Source organism: Phlebotomus papatasi, chromosome 2, assembly GCF_024763615.1.
Source record: "Phlebotomus papatasi isolate M1 chromosome 2, Ppap_2.1, whole genome shotgun sequence".
NCBI lineage: Eukaryota > Metazoa > Arthropoda > Insecta > Diptera > Psychodidae > Phlebotomus > Phlebotomus papatasi.
The window spans coordinates 98210082-98227597 of NC_077223.1; the positions used below are offsets into that span (position 1 = coordinate 98210082).

Genomic DNA, 17516 nt, shown 5'->3' on the forward strand with positions numbered 1-17516 from the left:
GCTTTTCACTGATCTTGAAAATTTATTTTTACCATTTTTGCACTTCTAACTGGACTTCATCACTACTCACTCTAGTTCTTGGCTAAAAAGGTCATACACTCAGTCCCGGGATTATGCACATTTTCGGTACCGAAAAAAAACGCGCGAAATGACTTTATGCATCGAGAAAATTTGCATAGTCGCAGGCGATTTCTTTGAATGAATCGGCCATATGGTACGAATTTTGCGCAGAGTAAAAATAGTCAGAGCAAAATGATACAACTGTTTAAAAGAAATTCATCAACAAACAGTACTCTTTGGCCAGTTCTTCAATAAATTGTTAGAATATTTAAAATTTTTACATTAATAAAAAAAATTAAAGATTTATACTGAAAAATTAGAATAGTAATTTAGAGTAATTTATTAGAGTAAAACACCATAAATAGGGAGCAACCCTCTTACAATAGTGTGGCAGGAAAAATAGAAAAAGTCAAACAAAAGAAAAATAGTGAATAAGAAAGAAAAGAAAAGAAAAAAAGTAAAGGAAGATAAAACTTAATGACCAAGCCCAGGCTGGAAATATCTTTGAATTCCCTGCTGAGATACACGGACCTCACGGGGCAGGGAATTGTACAAAAATACTCCCCTGACAAAGAGTGTGCGTTTGAAAGTGTCCTGCGAAGCTTTCGGGACTATAAATCCCCGAACCCTAACGGAACTCCCCCTCGTCAAGAGGGAAGCCAGGCATAGTGTCTTCAAATTTTCCGCGTCATAAAGTAGTACACATTCAGGCGTATTTCAAAAGTGATTTCATAAAATAACACCCAAAAGTAGGCAAATTCGCATAATTGTATGTGCATAATCTCGTCAGGTGCATAATCCCGAAGTGCATAATGCCGGAACTGAGTATACTTGGCCTTAAGAACTGTTAACTACATTTTATTTACACTATTACGTCTATTAAGTCCCACTATCTTAAGGGGACTTTATGCTTTATTTTGTACGCCAAATATTTCTTGGGTAATCAGTGCAAATCTCAGTTGAATATTTTCTAAAATTCATAAATTACATAAAAATTATAAATAAAAATATTATGAATTATATAGAGTATCCACCGTAGAGTGATATTCTGCATAATTTTACCAGTAAACTTCTGTTGGATGTTTATGCTCTTATGCATGAATTTGTATAAGAAAATGGAAAAGGAATATGAATAGCATAAAATAATTTTAAAAATTCTAAAAAAAACAATTATTACGAATTAATCTTCATAACTAATAAGATATAGGCATCATAATAAATGCTATATAGTAACCACAACTAATATGATATAGTTATTACAGCCAATAACCCCGTTTATTTAGTTATTGGAACTAATATGTTATAGTACGCATTACTATTTTGATTTAGTTGTGATAACTAAATGAAAAGGATACTTCAACTAATTGAGGTCAACTATTTCATTTAGTTAGCCAACCTAAATATGTAGTTGGGTCTATACTTATACTTACTATATTTTATAGTTCTAATAACTGCATATGAGCTTGTACGAACTATTTTTTTCTAGAAAAACTTACCTTTAGTATTTTGAAAAATTCTCTCCATCTGCAGTGGTTCTATCAAGTGGATCATGACAAAAATAGGCAGATTTAAAAATGCTTCATCGTAAGAAAATTTTCACGTTGAGGGAAAAATTGATGTAACCGATGGAACTGAATCATTTTGGAGAACTCAGAGTAAACAGATCCCTCAACACGTGACTTAGGAAAAAATGTTTCAAAACCACAAAAAAGACACGCACGATTTTGCTATGAAATATTTACAAAAAGACATTGTATTTTCAGATAAGCAATAACGTATTGCAATAAGAATGCCTCATGTCGTGTACAGTAACATTAAATAATACAAAAAAAAACTCAATTTGTATAGAGATACACTTGAAGTCTTCGTGACGGGGAGAGCGGCATGAAATGTTATACACTTTTTGTTTTTTTTTTTTAGAGAGTTCTTAAATGTGCATTTGAGACTCTGTGAACACGACGTCATTGGCTTTTATCATCTGACTCAGCTCTTTCATTGCCATTCAGCAATGGCACAACAATCTCCTTCATCTCATTCTTTGCATGCTCCGACAGTAAGTCCTGGAGTAGCCTGTCCAGTTCAGCATCATTTGGTGCTTCGGAAATTGTCGTATTTATTGCACCTTTGAGTACTGTTGTGACTTCCTTTGGCGGTCCCAGGAGCACCAGACTCACCGACGATGCCGCCAATTCCTTGTGCAAATCACCCAATCCTCTGGCTGCAGTAAAGTCAAATTCTGCAAGAGCAGTAAAGCAGAGAATGGAATTTATTCTATACTTTAACTTTTTTTCGTCATTACTTTAACACTTTTTAGGTGTAAAAATATATCAACATTTTTTAATGTTAATTTTACACCTTTTTAAGGGTAAAATAAACATGAAAGAAGGGTAACTTTAACCCATAATACACCTAAAAAGGGTAATATTTACACCGTTTTCGGATCAATACTGCAGGGTAAAATTAACATTTCCGGAATGTTATTTTAACTTTTTCGGATTTCTCTCAGTGCAGGATTTGTTCTGCAGGAGAAATAGAGAGTCAACTTACCATGTAAATTTCTGCAATCCAGCACAACTGGAGCTTTTCCATGCTCCTTGACCGCCTTAGAGATTCCACTGCGTACCCATTCAATGGCAGGGAAATATAGGAGACTGTAACGTGGCCTCACCAGGATATAATTCACCCCACTCATTGTCTCAGATCGTTCTACAATTAACGCTGGTCTAGCAGCTCTGTACACCAGAAAACCCAAATCAGCCACAACACCGGCCAACAGTCCAATTTCCACACCAACCCAGAGACTAAGGATGAAGGTGATGGCACCAGGAAGAAGTTCGCGTCGGCTGCAACGCCACAGTGGCCGAATCACCTCGTACTCAATCATAAAGATCACTGCAGAGATGATCACAGCACTGAGAGCTGCACGGGGAATATAGTGAAAGTAGGGCGTAAGAAGGCCCAGGGCCAATAAAACCAGGGCTCCAGTGTAAACTCCACCAATGGGACTTCGAACTCCACTGGCATGATTAACGGCACTGCGTGAGAAGGATCCAGTTACGGGCATCGAGGACACAAATGAGCCCAAAACATTGCTCAACGAGAGAGCCACGAGTTCGCGCGTGGCATCAATTCCACTGCCTCCAAACGCCTTGGAGATGGCCACATTGCCCAGGACTGCAATTATGGGCACCAGAGCTATTGAGGCGCCAAGTTCAGAGATCTGCAATCAGTTAATTTCAATTTGCAAAATTGTAAGAGTAGACTACTACCGTTGTTTTGACTAAATAAATAAATAAATTTGCTTATTATTTCTTTTGAATTACAGTGGGACCTCGAGAGAGTCAACTAATTATTTCCAGGCCTGTTGACTCAATTAAAATCATAAAAAATCAATTAAAATGTGAAATTTTGATATAAATTCTGTATATATTGAATTTTTATTTCATTTCGAAGATTTTGATTTTTTTGCCTTTTTAGACATTTCTAATGTATTTTTCTGTACCCGGTATCCCCCCTAATGCGAAATGATTATATCTGATGCTCGGATCTTCACAATATACTGATTATGCATATAAATATTTGATGTTCTATATAACGTTTGCCCAATGAAAAGCATCTCGACTGAAGTATAAATCTTAAATGGAAATTCAACAATTTTTACACTAGTTTTGTTTAAAAACTCAACAACTTTTGACTAAAAAATTCAACAACTTTGGTTGAAATACAGAAGGCTTCACACTATAATAGTGTTAAAAATTATTATCAAACTATAGTAGTATTAAGTTTTGATCATATGACAAAAAATAACATAAAGTTGTGTATTTTTTCACACTATAATAATATGAAAAACTCTAGTCATACTATAATAGTGGTAATTTTAAGAATTTGTCAAACAGTTTTAAATCACGAAACACTTTTGAAAATTTTTATAATTGTAACAGTGAGGAATTTTACACAGATCGCAATTAAATAATTAATTTATCCGATTTCACACTATTATAGTGTTAAAATTTTACACATTTTCAAATTAAACAACATTGTTGAAAATTTTTCAACTATAATGCTCAACACACAATAACTTTTGTTTAGTAACCATGTTTTTGACTTTTCAATGAGAGTGAGTGAGATCTAGATCTAGTCATCTCGCTCATTCTCATGGGAAATTTGGAAAACATGTATACAAACAAAAGTTATTGTGCGCTGGTCATAGTAGTGGTAATTTTCAATTACGTGACAATAAATTACCAAAAATGTTGTGCATTTTTTAAACATTTTTAAATTAAACAACTAAAATGGTCGATTTTGCACTATTATAATAGTAAAATTTTACACAATTTTTTACTGTGCGGTAGATATTTAATTGTTAAAAATTGTGATGCAAGAATTTATTTTATACTTTTATTGTATTGTTGTTCTTTTCGCTATGATATAACTATGGCTCGAAACTTCACCAAAAGAACAATAAAACCAATTTTCCTCATTTTCTTTTTGTTCTGAAACATGGGCGCTAAATGGTTGAGATATCTACTTGGAGTCTTCAGATGACCTCCTAATAAGTCAACCTGGGGATTATTTTTATGACCCTCATTTCCTCCCTACATCTCCCCTCTCTCCCCTTCACCGTCAAAATGGTTTTTTTGCTCACAGGAAAACACATCATACGGGATCATATGGCTTAATCAAGAAATCTTAAGGCAAGAGAGAAAAAAGACAAGAGAACTTTCAATCGGTCAAAACGCTTAAAATCACGAAAAGAAAATTATTTTGTCGAAAATTGACTACACGGTTAATATACGAATTTTATCATAATATTGTTTTTCTTGTGTTAAAAACGTTACATTGATACACCAAAACACTGATTTCAATTTCGAAAAAGTCATACAACATTATTAGTTCAATAATAATGGAAAAGTTGACTCTATCGGAGTCAATTTGGGTCCAAGTTGAATCTATCGGATTCCGTAGAGTAAAAAAATAGCTGTTGACTCTATTGGAGATTGACTCTAGCGGGGGTTGACTCTATCGAGGTCCCACTGTATTAAAACTAGCTTACGTTGAGATATTTTTTAAGTAAATCTCTGTAGAAGTTAGCAAAAAAAACGTTTTTAGAAAAAGAGAAAAGTGATAGGAATTATAGGGAAGGGGGGTTATACAAAGCTGTGTCAGCCGAAATCTCGAAAACCAAAATCCCGAATATCAAAATCCAGAAAAATCAAAATCGCGAAAGTTAAAATCTCATACAGCCAAAAACCCCAAAACTTAAATTCCCGAAAAGTCAAAATCCCGACCAAAATTCAGAAAGCCAAAGTCCTGAATGGTCCAAATCCTGATAGGGACGAATTTATACGGATGAAGATGTGTAGAATAATTTCCCAAAACACAGAAAATCACCCTGCGTCTTCAACAAGCGCGGGTGTAATCGAGAGAGTAACTGCTATGACACTTTCAAGAATTCGGGATTTTTAATTTCAGGTATTTTGGCTTTCGAAATTTCGGCTTTCGAGATTTTGGCTTTTCGGGAATTTTGGCTTTCAACATTTTGGTTTACTGGATTTTGGCTTTCGAGATTTTGGTTTTCGGGATTTTGGATATTCGTGATTTCGGTCCATTCGGGATTTTGGCTTTCGAGTTTTTGACTTGGGCCACTTGGGCCCATACAGAGATACAGAGATACATTGTTACATCTCAGAAGAAAAGCGATGTTTCAGTATAATTTTTTATGCCTCTCCTCTTACTGAATCTATGAATTAAAGGTTTTAGACTACTATTTTGATCATCACTATAGTTTTCAATTTAACCAGATATTGAAAATAATGATGATCCTGATAATTCAAAATGTTCACAGAAATAAGTAACTAAAATAATATTTCAATAAAAATTTAACATAATTATTATGTGATAGCTCTTTCTTGGCATTCAGTGAACCAATTTCATGATTTATTTTACCAAATGTATCGGAGTTTAGGAATTAATCAATCTTAATTCAGAACCTGTTACAAATGGGAATAGAGATTTTTTTTCTAAATAAAGTATTAAATTTTTATTGAAGACTAACTAATACAGTACGTGATCGGTATTATGTTTCAGACTTAAAGCTGTCTGTACACTAGGCAAATTATTGCAATAATAACATTTCAAAGTTAATTGAAATACAACTTCAATATTGAAGAGAATATTGAAACCAATATTTCAATATTTGCCTACACACTGAACAAATTAACTTCAATATTAAAACTTCAATATTGCGACTTATTAAAATACCATTCTAGTCAGAGATTCAGTTCCTTTCAAACATCGAAAAATTCTTGGAATTAGCATGTTTATGAACAGGAAGACATATCAAAATATCATCGTAGACAGGGCGAGAGATCCTGCTGTATATCCTGTTCAATTCTTCCCAGGAACCCATTTTTGTCAGTATTTCTCCCCTACTTCCTTCAGCAAATCTCATCTTCTGAGATTTTGTTGTATCTTTTGTCAAGTACGCACAGAATACTCATGTTGGTTAGAAAATCTCTCCTTATTCCTCCATGAAATCACAGATCTTGTGGGATTCTCTTCTGTATTTTGTCACGAACATCCAAAATACCCAAGTTGATCAGAAGATTTCTCCTGGTTCCTCCAGAAAATGACAGATTTTGTGGGGTTTTCTTCTGTATTTTGCTAAGAACACCCAAAATACCCAAGTTGATCAGAAGATTTCTTTTAGTTCTCCAGGAAATCACAGATCTTCTGAGATTTTCTGTGACTTGCTGGAGGAACCAGGAGAAATCTTCTGACCAACATGAGTATTCTGGGTGTATTCGACCAAGTGCAAAACAAAATTCCAGAGGAACTATGATTTCCTGGAGGAAGGAGGTGAGAAGTGCTAACCAAGCTGGGTTGTTGGAAAGATTTGACAAAATGTACAGCGAAATTCTGAGAATCTGGGATTTTCTGGAGGAAGCAGGAAGAGATGTTGCTGACTTGGATTTTGATCTTGGATGTGTTTTCATTCATGAACAAGGAAATCCCAGCAGTTCTGTGATTTTCTGCACGAAGAAGATTCCTGACCATTAAAAAATATTGAAGAAAATATCAAACAAATTTGATATTTAGAATTTCTTTGAAATTTTATTTCAATGTGACTTTGAAAATTCATATTGACATTCTTTGGCCTAGTGTGTGTAGCCATTCAAAATAATGAAATAAAATATTGAAAAAATGCTCCATATTGAAACAAATATTGCAATAATTGCCTACACACTGGATAATTTTTTTCAATATTGAAACTTTTATGTCAATAAATACTTGCAATGTGGGGGTAATCCTTGTCAATATTGGATATTGAAAAGAAATTTTGCAATAAATAAATAAATAAATAAATAAAGAAATTTTGTCTAGTGTAAAGCCAGCTTAAGAATAAAAATCATAAAAAGAATAAAAATCATAAAAAGACTAAAATATCAAAAAATGTATTTAGAAAATTTGATTAATTCTAATCTGAAATAACCGGATAAACGCGTTCTTGTTGCGGAAATAATGTTTGAAATATTATTATCTGGTTTATCAGTGCTTATCGCGTGTCTTCTGATCATTAACAATCCCAACAATTGAAAAATGATGCAAACAATATTACTCACCATATCTTTGAAGTCCATTTCCACCAATGTTCCGTTTGTGTCTGCCCTGGTGGTGGAGAAAGGTGGCAGGCCAAAGTCCGGCAATCCACTCCTCACAGTTCCTGTGAGTATGAAGGGAGCCTTTCCAGACTGTGCTGCAAAATAGGCTCCCAAACTGGTAAAAAACACCAAAAGAGCATTTCTAGAGGTACCAATCAGCCAGAGAGTTCCACCGAAGATTCTTCTTCCTCTCGGAGCATTGTCAGGAGTCTTGAAGTCCTTTAATTTCTGCAGAAAGAAAACAGGTTTTTGGGGTTTAGTGTGTTACTATTGTAGGTGACTTGAAATTCTTACCCTCATCAGAAGGAGAATTCCAATGGAGCAGATACCGAGGGCTGCATCTGAGGGCCTAATTTGGTCAGCTTTTGTGAAGACTGTCTGAACTGTGGCGATAAATCCAGATCCGCCACCTCCCTTAAGCCCTAGAAGCCCCTTAAGCTGCGATGCTCCGATGATCACAGCGGTGGCTGAAGTGAATCCTACAGTTACTGGAGTTGAGATTAAATCCACAAGAGCGCCCAGGCGCAAGAGACCCATCACACATTCTACAATTCCGGCGAGGAAACACAACAGAATCGCCAGATGTGGGCCTGATTCACCGCCTAGGCCCGTGTGACGACTTGTCATGAGGGACAATAGGGCTGTGGGACCAATGGTAACTTCTCGACATCCACCAAGAAGTGCATACACCACCCCACCCATGAAGGCCGAGTATAGGCCATACTGTGGTTCCAGGCCAGCTAGCGTAGCATAAGCGAGTCCCTGTGGCAGCACTGTGAGTCCCACGGTGATGCCCGCAATTACATCCGCCACGGCATCCTGACCAGTGTACCCACGCAGCCAGCGTGCTCCCGGAATCCACTTCTCCACTTTGTTCAGTCCCATTCTTGTGTCTCTACTTCAACCGAATCCTCCAGACACCACGATAACACTCCAGCAACGAGGGCGCTTTCAATCACCAACTCTACTGGAGAACAAAAAAAAATATACCAGGAATTTCTAGAGGTCATATTGAAAATGCAAGATCAGTAATTTGTGGATAAAAGCAAATGGAAAATAAATTTGTTAAATATCTTGAAAAGCAATTTTATTCAATTTTAGCCGTTCCAGATATTTCTGATATTATTCACGCAATCGCTATTGCACATCTCAAATTCTTCTCAGATTCGGATCAGTTTGGTTTTTTTTTGCATAGTAAATTTGGGAATTGAATATTAAAATAGCATAAAATTACAATTTCGCACGTGATGTTTATATTTTAGAAAAAAAAACTAGTTTCTTAAGATTACTCTATATTAGCAAAAAATATTCACAATATTCTTTTTGGAGGAATAAATTATGATTTATATCTTTGATAAGATGTTATTACAGTCGGTTCCTGGAGTCGAAATAGAATTAAAAAAAAGAATCGAGTTTATTGAAATGTAAATTTGAGAGACAACCTGTCAAAATAATATAACTTTTTCATTTACTTACGCATTTAAAAAAAAATCTATTCTATGAAAACACAAAACGAGTAATATAACTTGTTATAATACCTGAATTAAACAAATTATTATCATATGAAATAAAGGAAATAAACCTCGTACGCCAAACTGATGACATTATAAACACTTAAAAAAATTATTTGCTAAAATGAGCAACATAAGAAATTTATTGTGTTATATAACTACAACTTAAAACAAAATACGAGGAAAAAAGGCAATAGAAAAAAGAATACTTTGAAAGGCATTAAAAATAAATTCTTTTTATATTTAAATATATTATTGCGGTTTTTTATTGCAATTAACACGAAATATTTTTAAAAGAATATTGTAATAACCCAAGTAGCAAAATGAAATCAGAATAATGTTATTTTTACTGTATGGTCATAACAATTTATTTAATCATCAGCTCGCTAAAATGCGAAATAACTTTCACATTACAGTAAGGTAATTATTACAATAATATTACCATATGATAAATCCCCCGTCATTCAGGTAAAAATAATGTAATTTTAAGGTAAAAGAGTTGCTACACTGAGAGAAATCCGAAAAAGTTAAAATAACATTTCGGAAATGTTTATTTTACACTGCAGCATTGATCCGAAATCGGTGTTAATACTGTGCTTTTTAGGTGTATTAGGAGTTAAAGTTACCCCTTTTCATGCTAATTTTACCCTTAAAAAGGCGTAAAATTGACATTAAAAAATGTTGATATATTTTTATACCTAAAAAGTGTTAAAGTTATGATGAAATAAAAGTTAATCGCACCCCCATTTTTTCTCAGTGTAGAGTTCAGGAAAACGCAAAATCATGTACTCAATGGTAAAATATTGAGGAAGAACGATGCATGGCCTGCAATGAGCCAACGATATGCTATATAAGAATTTTATATAAAAGATGTACTATCTAGCCTCTAGCCTATTTCATCATGAGCTATAAAAGCTACAGCTAAATATCGATCGCTCAGAATAAGAAACGAATAACTCGGAGAAGGCGAATTTTACAGGAGAGCGATTTTGAAGTTGAGATTTTACAGGTAGAGTATAGGATTTTTGAGATTTAAAATCTCTTATAACTTTGAAAATAATTACACTGTGCAATAGTGATTTTGTCCCTGGGTTCTCATGCTATTTTTTTATATTGCTAGGGTCAAATGATTTACGAAAACACTTATCATTTTGTTTTTATTTGAATTTTGCGCCTGGAATCTAGGCAAAACCGTTTTTGCCATTTTTTGATACTTACCTGTATCTCTGATTCTGCTGAACCGATTTATTTTTTAATATGGGAACATTTGTTCTCCTTTACATGCCCGATAATCCTTTGGACAAATGGAGTTCGTGAAACTGACACCAGGGGCGCTGTAGTCTCATATATGTCAGAAAACATGGAAAAATCGAACTTTTTAGCAACTTTAATCAAAAATATCTCGAAATCTAGGACTGTCCCTAACAATTTGTTTTTTGGGTTTGATAGAGAATTTTATTAGCTACATTTTCATCCACGTGCAATTTTTCTCTCAGATTGTTTTTTAACCTCGAAATTGAGGTTCAGACGAAAATCGAGCACTTAATTGTTGCACAGTGTTATCTTTCAAGTATGATATTCACAGGGAAGGTAGAAGATATAAGGAAGTATCCAAAAAACGAATAAAACGAATATTGTCAAAAATCGAGTTGTTCGACTTATATTCTAAGTCGTCGATATGCATTTAGATTACATTTTATTGAAAAAATGTTTTCTGCAGAATTACAAAATAGGAAAACGTTAATTTTGCAAAATAATAATGAAAATGCTGGCACAACATTCCATATAGTAACAAGGCCTTTCCGCTAGGGGATTTCTAGACAGGCATTATTATTTTTTTCTTATACGGGATGAGATTGTCAGTCCCATATGCCCCGTGGAATCAAGTGCAATGAAGCTCACTGGATTTCAAAATTCCTGGTGACCTAAAGGGGATTCGAACCCGAGACACTTGCATTATAGAGCGAGTACTCTACCACTTGACCGATTTGACTCATTGAGTGTTCGAAAATAAAACCTTGAAAATCTCACGTTCAAAAGTAATTTAGTCAGAGATATCGTATATTTTCGGATGTGTTTTGTAGTCTTTTCTTTTTAAACGTTTAATCGAAAATTGTTTTTAAAAATCCTCACTATTCTAATTGATAATTATTATTAATTAAAAATTTTTGTAACCCTTGTAACTTTATGAATAAAGTGCGACTTTGGAAGTTAAAATGTAATGATTCAAATTACATCAAAAGCATAATGTAAAATTGGCCTAAACGCCAAGATTCTGTAGATTACTTTTAAATAAATAACAACTTAAAAAAAACTTTCAAATTATAAGTATATAACACTATGCAACAAATTCACAACTTTTTTTGTTAACGGAGATCTTACATGGTACGTTTGATAGAGTCAAGTCCCCTGATTAAGAATCTGGTCTTGGTTTTGCTCCTATACGTAACAATTTTTTTTTATTAATACTTTTATATTTTTTCTGCTTTGCCTTACATTATCCGTTATATCTCAGGTTCTAGTGAACGGAACTTGAAAAGTGTAGGTGCGTTGGAAAGCTCATTAGTCGAGCTTCAATTTTGATAATTACAAAAAACCTTGTAAAACCACTCCTTCGGGGTGTAAAATTGAAGTTTCTCTAAAAATTACCAAAAAAATGGTCCTAAAGTGAGGTTTTAAAAATTTGTATAAAATAAACTAAACAAAATATTAAAAATCCAATGATACCAGGTGATAGGCCACACTTAGAACTACAATTTTGTTCATAGAAGACATCGCGCTATAATCACTCTAAATGCCTCATTTGTTGGTTTTTGTCATTTTCCAAAAATATGAAATACCTATTTTAGAGCAAATTTCCTAAAGATAACTGAGAAAATATCTTTTAAAACTTACGTGAAACATACCTAAATTTTGAGATTCTTCTTTAAATTGATCGGGGGACCATCAACATAATTTTCATTTACATCCCAAATCAACCTTCAATACGAAACTCTCAGTTTACCTTTTAAGAATACAATTTTTGTTTCTATTTATTTCCATCCATCCATCTAATACTATTTCTAGTAGAGGTTAATTTTAAGTGAAAGTACGATCTAAAGTCATTGAAATATGTTCGCGAAATGTCCGCTGATACTTTTTCTACTTATCATAAAAGAGCATCCCAAAAGGAGTTTAGGGGCTTCTTCTTGCGGCTGAATGTTGATTGGGGATGGAAATGAAAATTATGTTGATGGTCCTCCGATCAATTTAAAGAAGAATCTCAAAATTTAGGTATGTTTCACGTAAGTTTTAAAAGATATTTTCTCAGTTATCTTTAGGGAATTTGCTCTAAAATAGGTATTTCATATTTTTGGAAAATGACAAAAACCAACAAATGAGGCATTTAGAGTGATTATAGCGCGATGTCTTCTATGAACAAAATTGTAGTTCTAAGTGTGGCCTATCACCTGGTATCATTGGATTTTTAATATTTTGTTTAGTTTATTTTATACAAATTTTTAAAACCTCACTTTAGGACCATTTTTTTGGTAATTTTTAGAGAAACTTCAATTTTACACCCCGAAGGAGTGGTTTTACAAGGTTTTTTGTAATTATCAAAATTGAAGCTCGACTAATGAGCTTTCCAACGCACCTACACTTTTCAAGTTCCGTTCACTAGAACCTGAGATATAACGGATAATGTAAGGCAAAGCAGAAAAAATATAAAAGTATTAATAAAAAAAAATTGTTACGTATAGGAGCAAAACCAAGACCAGATTCTTAATCAGGGGACTTGACTCTATCAAACGTACCATGTGAGATCTCCGTTAAAAAAACCGTGTTGCATAGTGTAATACTAACTGCAGAGATTTTGAGAGTTCCAGCAGTCCAAAGTATTGCATTTATAGATTATGATTATCTTAATTTTAAAGGAAAATTTTTCTTTTCTGTTTAATACATTTGTTAGGAATCCTTAAGCTTGGAATTCTTATTTTAAGCATTGTTTAAACTAAATTCACTGATAAAAACGAAAGGATTAAATTAGATTATATTTGATCCTTTTTGAAAGGATGGATCATATTTGATCCTTTGAAAAGATCACTAGTATCTCTTAAAATTTTCAATGCACATTTATCACGAAGGATCACGTTTTATCGGAAACTTATTACTCATACTATTCATATCATCTTACTCTTATCTGAAGCGAACACCAAAGATGACTTTTTCATTGTTTTATTCGTTTATTCCGGAGTTAGGGTAAGTGTGCCAAATTCCGGCCAGTTTGCAATTTCGGCCACCTTTTCTGTTCCTCGAATTTCCATGAATTTTTAGTTTTTAAATACTCTAGCTAGAGATTATACAATGCAAAAGAATAACAAAAAATGTAGCTTCGACAAACGAGACGACGTGAAAAAGGCATTGAAAGAATTCCGGAAGGGCAAGGAATTATGAGAATGAAGGTGGCCGAAATAGGGCACAAAAGCTATGTCAACATTTTTATTTATTTTAAAATGTATTAAGAATGATTTTCAGAGTAAATAAAGACGATAAACTGTCTGCAAGGTTCTAAGCAACACTCCTTATCCTTAAGTAGAAGGAATGAAAAAAATCAATTTCTATTAAAGATATTACATTTCAAACTTGAGACTTTGGCGCTTGCATGGAACTATGCCGAAATTTGGCACACTTACCCTAAATAAGTGTCAAAAGAGGGATACCTTACAAGTGTTAGGTGTATTTTTCAGTAATTAATAAAAGCTTCAGACATGAGGTTTTATCACATGGCTTAAGTCTCTAATTTCCTATCAGTTAAGATTTTTGGAAAAAAAGTTTGTTATTTAGAATTTTGAAACATTTGGGAATCGAGCTAGGTTGTGCAAGATCAACATAGTTAATCCTTTGTTTTCGATACAGGTTTACGAAAAAATATCAACTTATTTATTTTATCGCAACATGAGTCATCTAAAACGAAAGATACAGACCGCTGATATCGATTAAATTATTGGCTCCTGTCTCAATGGAAGAATATTCTAAAGATCATAAATAAGCGATCAGTAAAGAAACTTTCAGACTGTTTTTTTTTATAAAAGCTGAGACGGAAATGACGCATAGGACAAAATGTAAAATGAATAAGTACCATTGGCTAAAAATGTAACATTGTCACTTTGGAACCTTTGGAATCTTCGTAAACTTGGACTCGTGTTAATTAATGTAGTTTTGGAATACTATTTGTGAAAAATTCAAATAAAAAAATAATTCTATAATGTAGTAATATTATTTTTTATGAACTGTTTTTAAACTACTTGTAATATCTTATTAATTAAAATTCCAAAGTCGTAGGACTTAGTGTTGGTTCAATTCGCTACTATACATAGTACTGACCTTAACCAAAGCATATGACCTTGAGGAAAGGTTCTCAAGAACCACAAATTGGATTTGGCGGTATTTTTTTTGTTTCGTTCCAAAATAAAGGTCATAAACTGAATGCAAAGTCCACGCGAAAGAGGAATATGAGATTAGTTTAATGTCCAAAGGATGTAGGAATGGTGTTTTAGTCGATTTCGATGGTGGGAATGCAAAATTGAGAGGAACTGGTTCATTGCGACTTAACCCGGCACAAAACGAGATGAAGAAAAAGATGTAAACACTGAAGAAGTTGATGATTTTGTTCAAGAAACTAAACACGTTTTTTCTTATGATTCAGCATGGAACCATGTGGAGTTTTTTTCTCTGTGACTGCAGACATTCTTGCCAAGCTCTCAATTTGGCGGATAATTTTTTTTTTGTGACTAGATCATTATGCATACTTTGCTTACACCTTGCTCCTGGAAGCGAAACTGGTCTTCTGGTCTTCTTATATATATTTTAATTTTAGTACCAAGAGGGGAGTCTAGATATATTGCACATATATTTTATGGTTAATCAGTAGTTAAGAGTCTCTGCTTGACTTGGCTCTCACGATGGAACTTGAAGAGTGGGATTGCTGAAGAAATCAAGGACTCGCGTACCATCGTCTGTGACCTCAGGTCTGCATAAGATCTTAAGCACGTTCGGCATTGATAGTGAAAAAAGCAGACTCATGACCTGTGGGAGGGCTTCTCCTTTTATTGTAATGAAAAACCGTAAACAAACCTTGGATGTTTTATTTTTTCAGCACACAAATTAGGCTCTAAAATTCACTACTTCAACCCAAATGTACCAATTTACTTAACTATTGTATGTCTGTGACGAACTTGACCGGTAAGTCGCGTGATTCGATACTTTTTTTTTTCAAATTATTCACTGTATATAAAATCTCTCATTCAATGAAATTACATATACTATATATGTATCTCTTTCATAATAAGCCGGTTGTTGAATCACTTTTTACAATTTCACATGAATCTAATCGAAAGCACTAGTGAATGTGCATTGCAATCAGATTGGAAACTGCCAGTGAAAACGCTAAACTAACGCTATCATCTTCTCCGCATAGAAAAGGTTTTATGGCTAATTTCCAAACGCGCATGTATTTTATGATCTTTTTTTTTCTTTAGAAAATCATAGTTTGATTGTTCTTAAGAATGAATCAGAATGTCCTAAGATTATCAAATTATTTAATATAATTTTATTACAAAACAATTTGAAAAATTACTTGGATTGTATTTGCACAAAGAAGAGTGAAATCTAGGATCTCATGAGCAATAAAAAACCTTTTTTTTTAATGGGGTGCAATACTTTTCCATACTATCGAATCGATAGTATCGATAAATCTGTATCTGTTACATCTAATGAATGATGGATTTTTAAAGATTATTAGACCATTCTTAAAAGAATGTGATTATTTATAAATATTTATTATTAACTACGAAAACTGCAGCTATAATTCAAAAATTTTAAGAATCGATAGTCGATACTATCGCAAAGAAGTTATCATGTCACTTCTGATATGATTTAAATAGTTTTAAGCATATTCAGCATGTTAATAACATCTACGAAAAACCATTTCCTCTTTCGACATATCTGGTAAAAGAACTAATGTATAAGAGAACTTAATTGCAAAAGAATTTCAATGGTTCTCAAGACAAAATCTAATTGTAGCTTGCGCAGAAACTTAAAAACGAGTTATTGAGACCAATTTCTGCAATTTTCACTTAAAACCCACGTCACTACACTTCAATTCTCACACGAAAACTTAACTTAAAAATATCATCACGAAATTTGTGCGAAAAAAAGGCCATCATAGACCAACATTCAATTAAATATCAACACCAATATAATTGTTTACCTGAGATGTGGAAAAGAAAGTACTTCTCTGGTGGAGTGTTTCTGGTGCAAAATCCAAGAGTATTAATGCACCTTTTCTTGGGGGGCTCTTTAGGAGGCAAAGATGTAAACAGAAATTTGTACGGCACACACAGAAATGGTTAAAAACCAGTCTTCACTGGAGAACATCTAGAGGCAAACTGATACCGCGACCAGTTCCTGACACTATTTTCATTCCGTGACCAGCCACATCGATGCGATTTTGCCTGATTCGTTCCATTGGTATGAAATACCGAATCATCACGATTCTCCCATATGTGGGTAAAGTTTTCTACAGCTGGGAGCCTCTCTGGACAGTTTTTTATTTATCTATTTCTGTCCTCTCCTTTTATCTCATGGTTCACCCATGGAGAGGAAATTTAAGAGTTCGATCACAAGTTCTGTGGCAAAGTTTTACAATTATTATCTTTTATCAAAATTGAATGTGAAAATTATTAGCGTGCTTGATTTAGTATCTCCAATTCTAAAGCTAAAATTATAACAAAATTTTAAAATAATTGCAATGTTTTTTATAATTGTTTTCTCTCATTTTGGAATTTTGAAATTAAAGCTCTGGGTCTAAATATTATTAACATAATTAACTAAAACTTTTAAAGATTAGATGCTTTTTTAAAACCTGGCTAAGCAAAACACAAAATCGTATTCACGGAATTGAAATATTTTAAGCATTATCTACTAGGCATGCAATTAAGTTTTTAATTGCATAAAAATATCAGTCTCATCAAATTTAAAACTATTTAAATTAGTAGCAAATCAGAAGAAAATATTTTGTGGAAATTAATATTAACAATATTATGCGAAAAAAGCTTTAGAAAATCATTAAAATACTTTTCTTTAAATATTCGTTAACGTTACATTCTCAAAAACATTTTGTGAAACGGAATAGATCTTGATGTTAATCAGAATTGAAAAATATTCAAAATAGCAAAACTCAAAATTTATAAATAGGCAGTCTATTTATAAAGCTTCTACTAATCTTAAGGTGTTCCTCCGATTA

General features: G+C 33.3%; 1 protein-coding gene across 1 annotated transcript; it reads right to left on the bottom strand.

Moving 5' to 3' along the window:
* Positions 1-1782: 1782 nt before the first annotated feature.
* LOC129800347 (sodium-independent sulfate anion transporter) lies at positions 1783-16686 on the bottom strand. Its single transcript, XM_055844671.1, has 5 exons — positions 16482-16686; positions 8016-8688; positions 7683-7949; positions 2608-3280; positions 1783-2296 (listed from the first exon to the last, which is right to left on the bottom strand). Exons 2-5 carry the CDS (start codon positions 8604-8606, stop codon positions 2022-2024), a joined length of 1806 nt encoding a protein of 601 aa, XP_055700646.1. The 5' UTR covers positions 8607-8688; positions 16482-16686; the 3' UTR covers positions 1783-2021.
* Between the last annotated feature and the right edge of the window lie 830 nt (positions 16687-17516).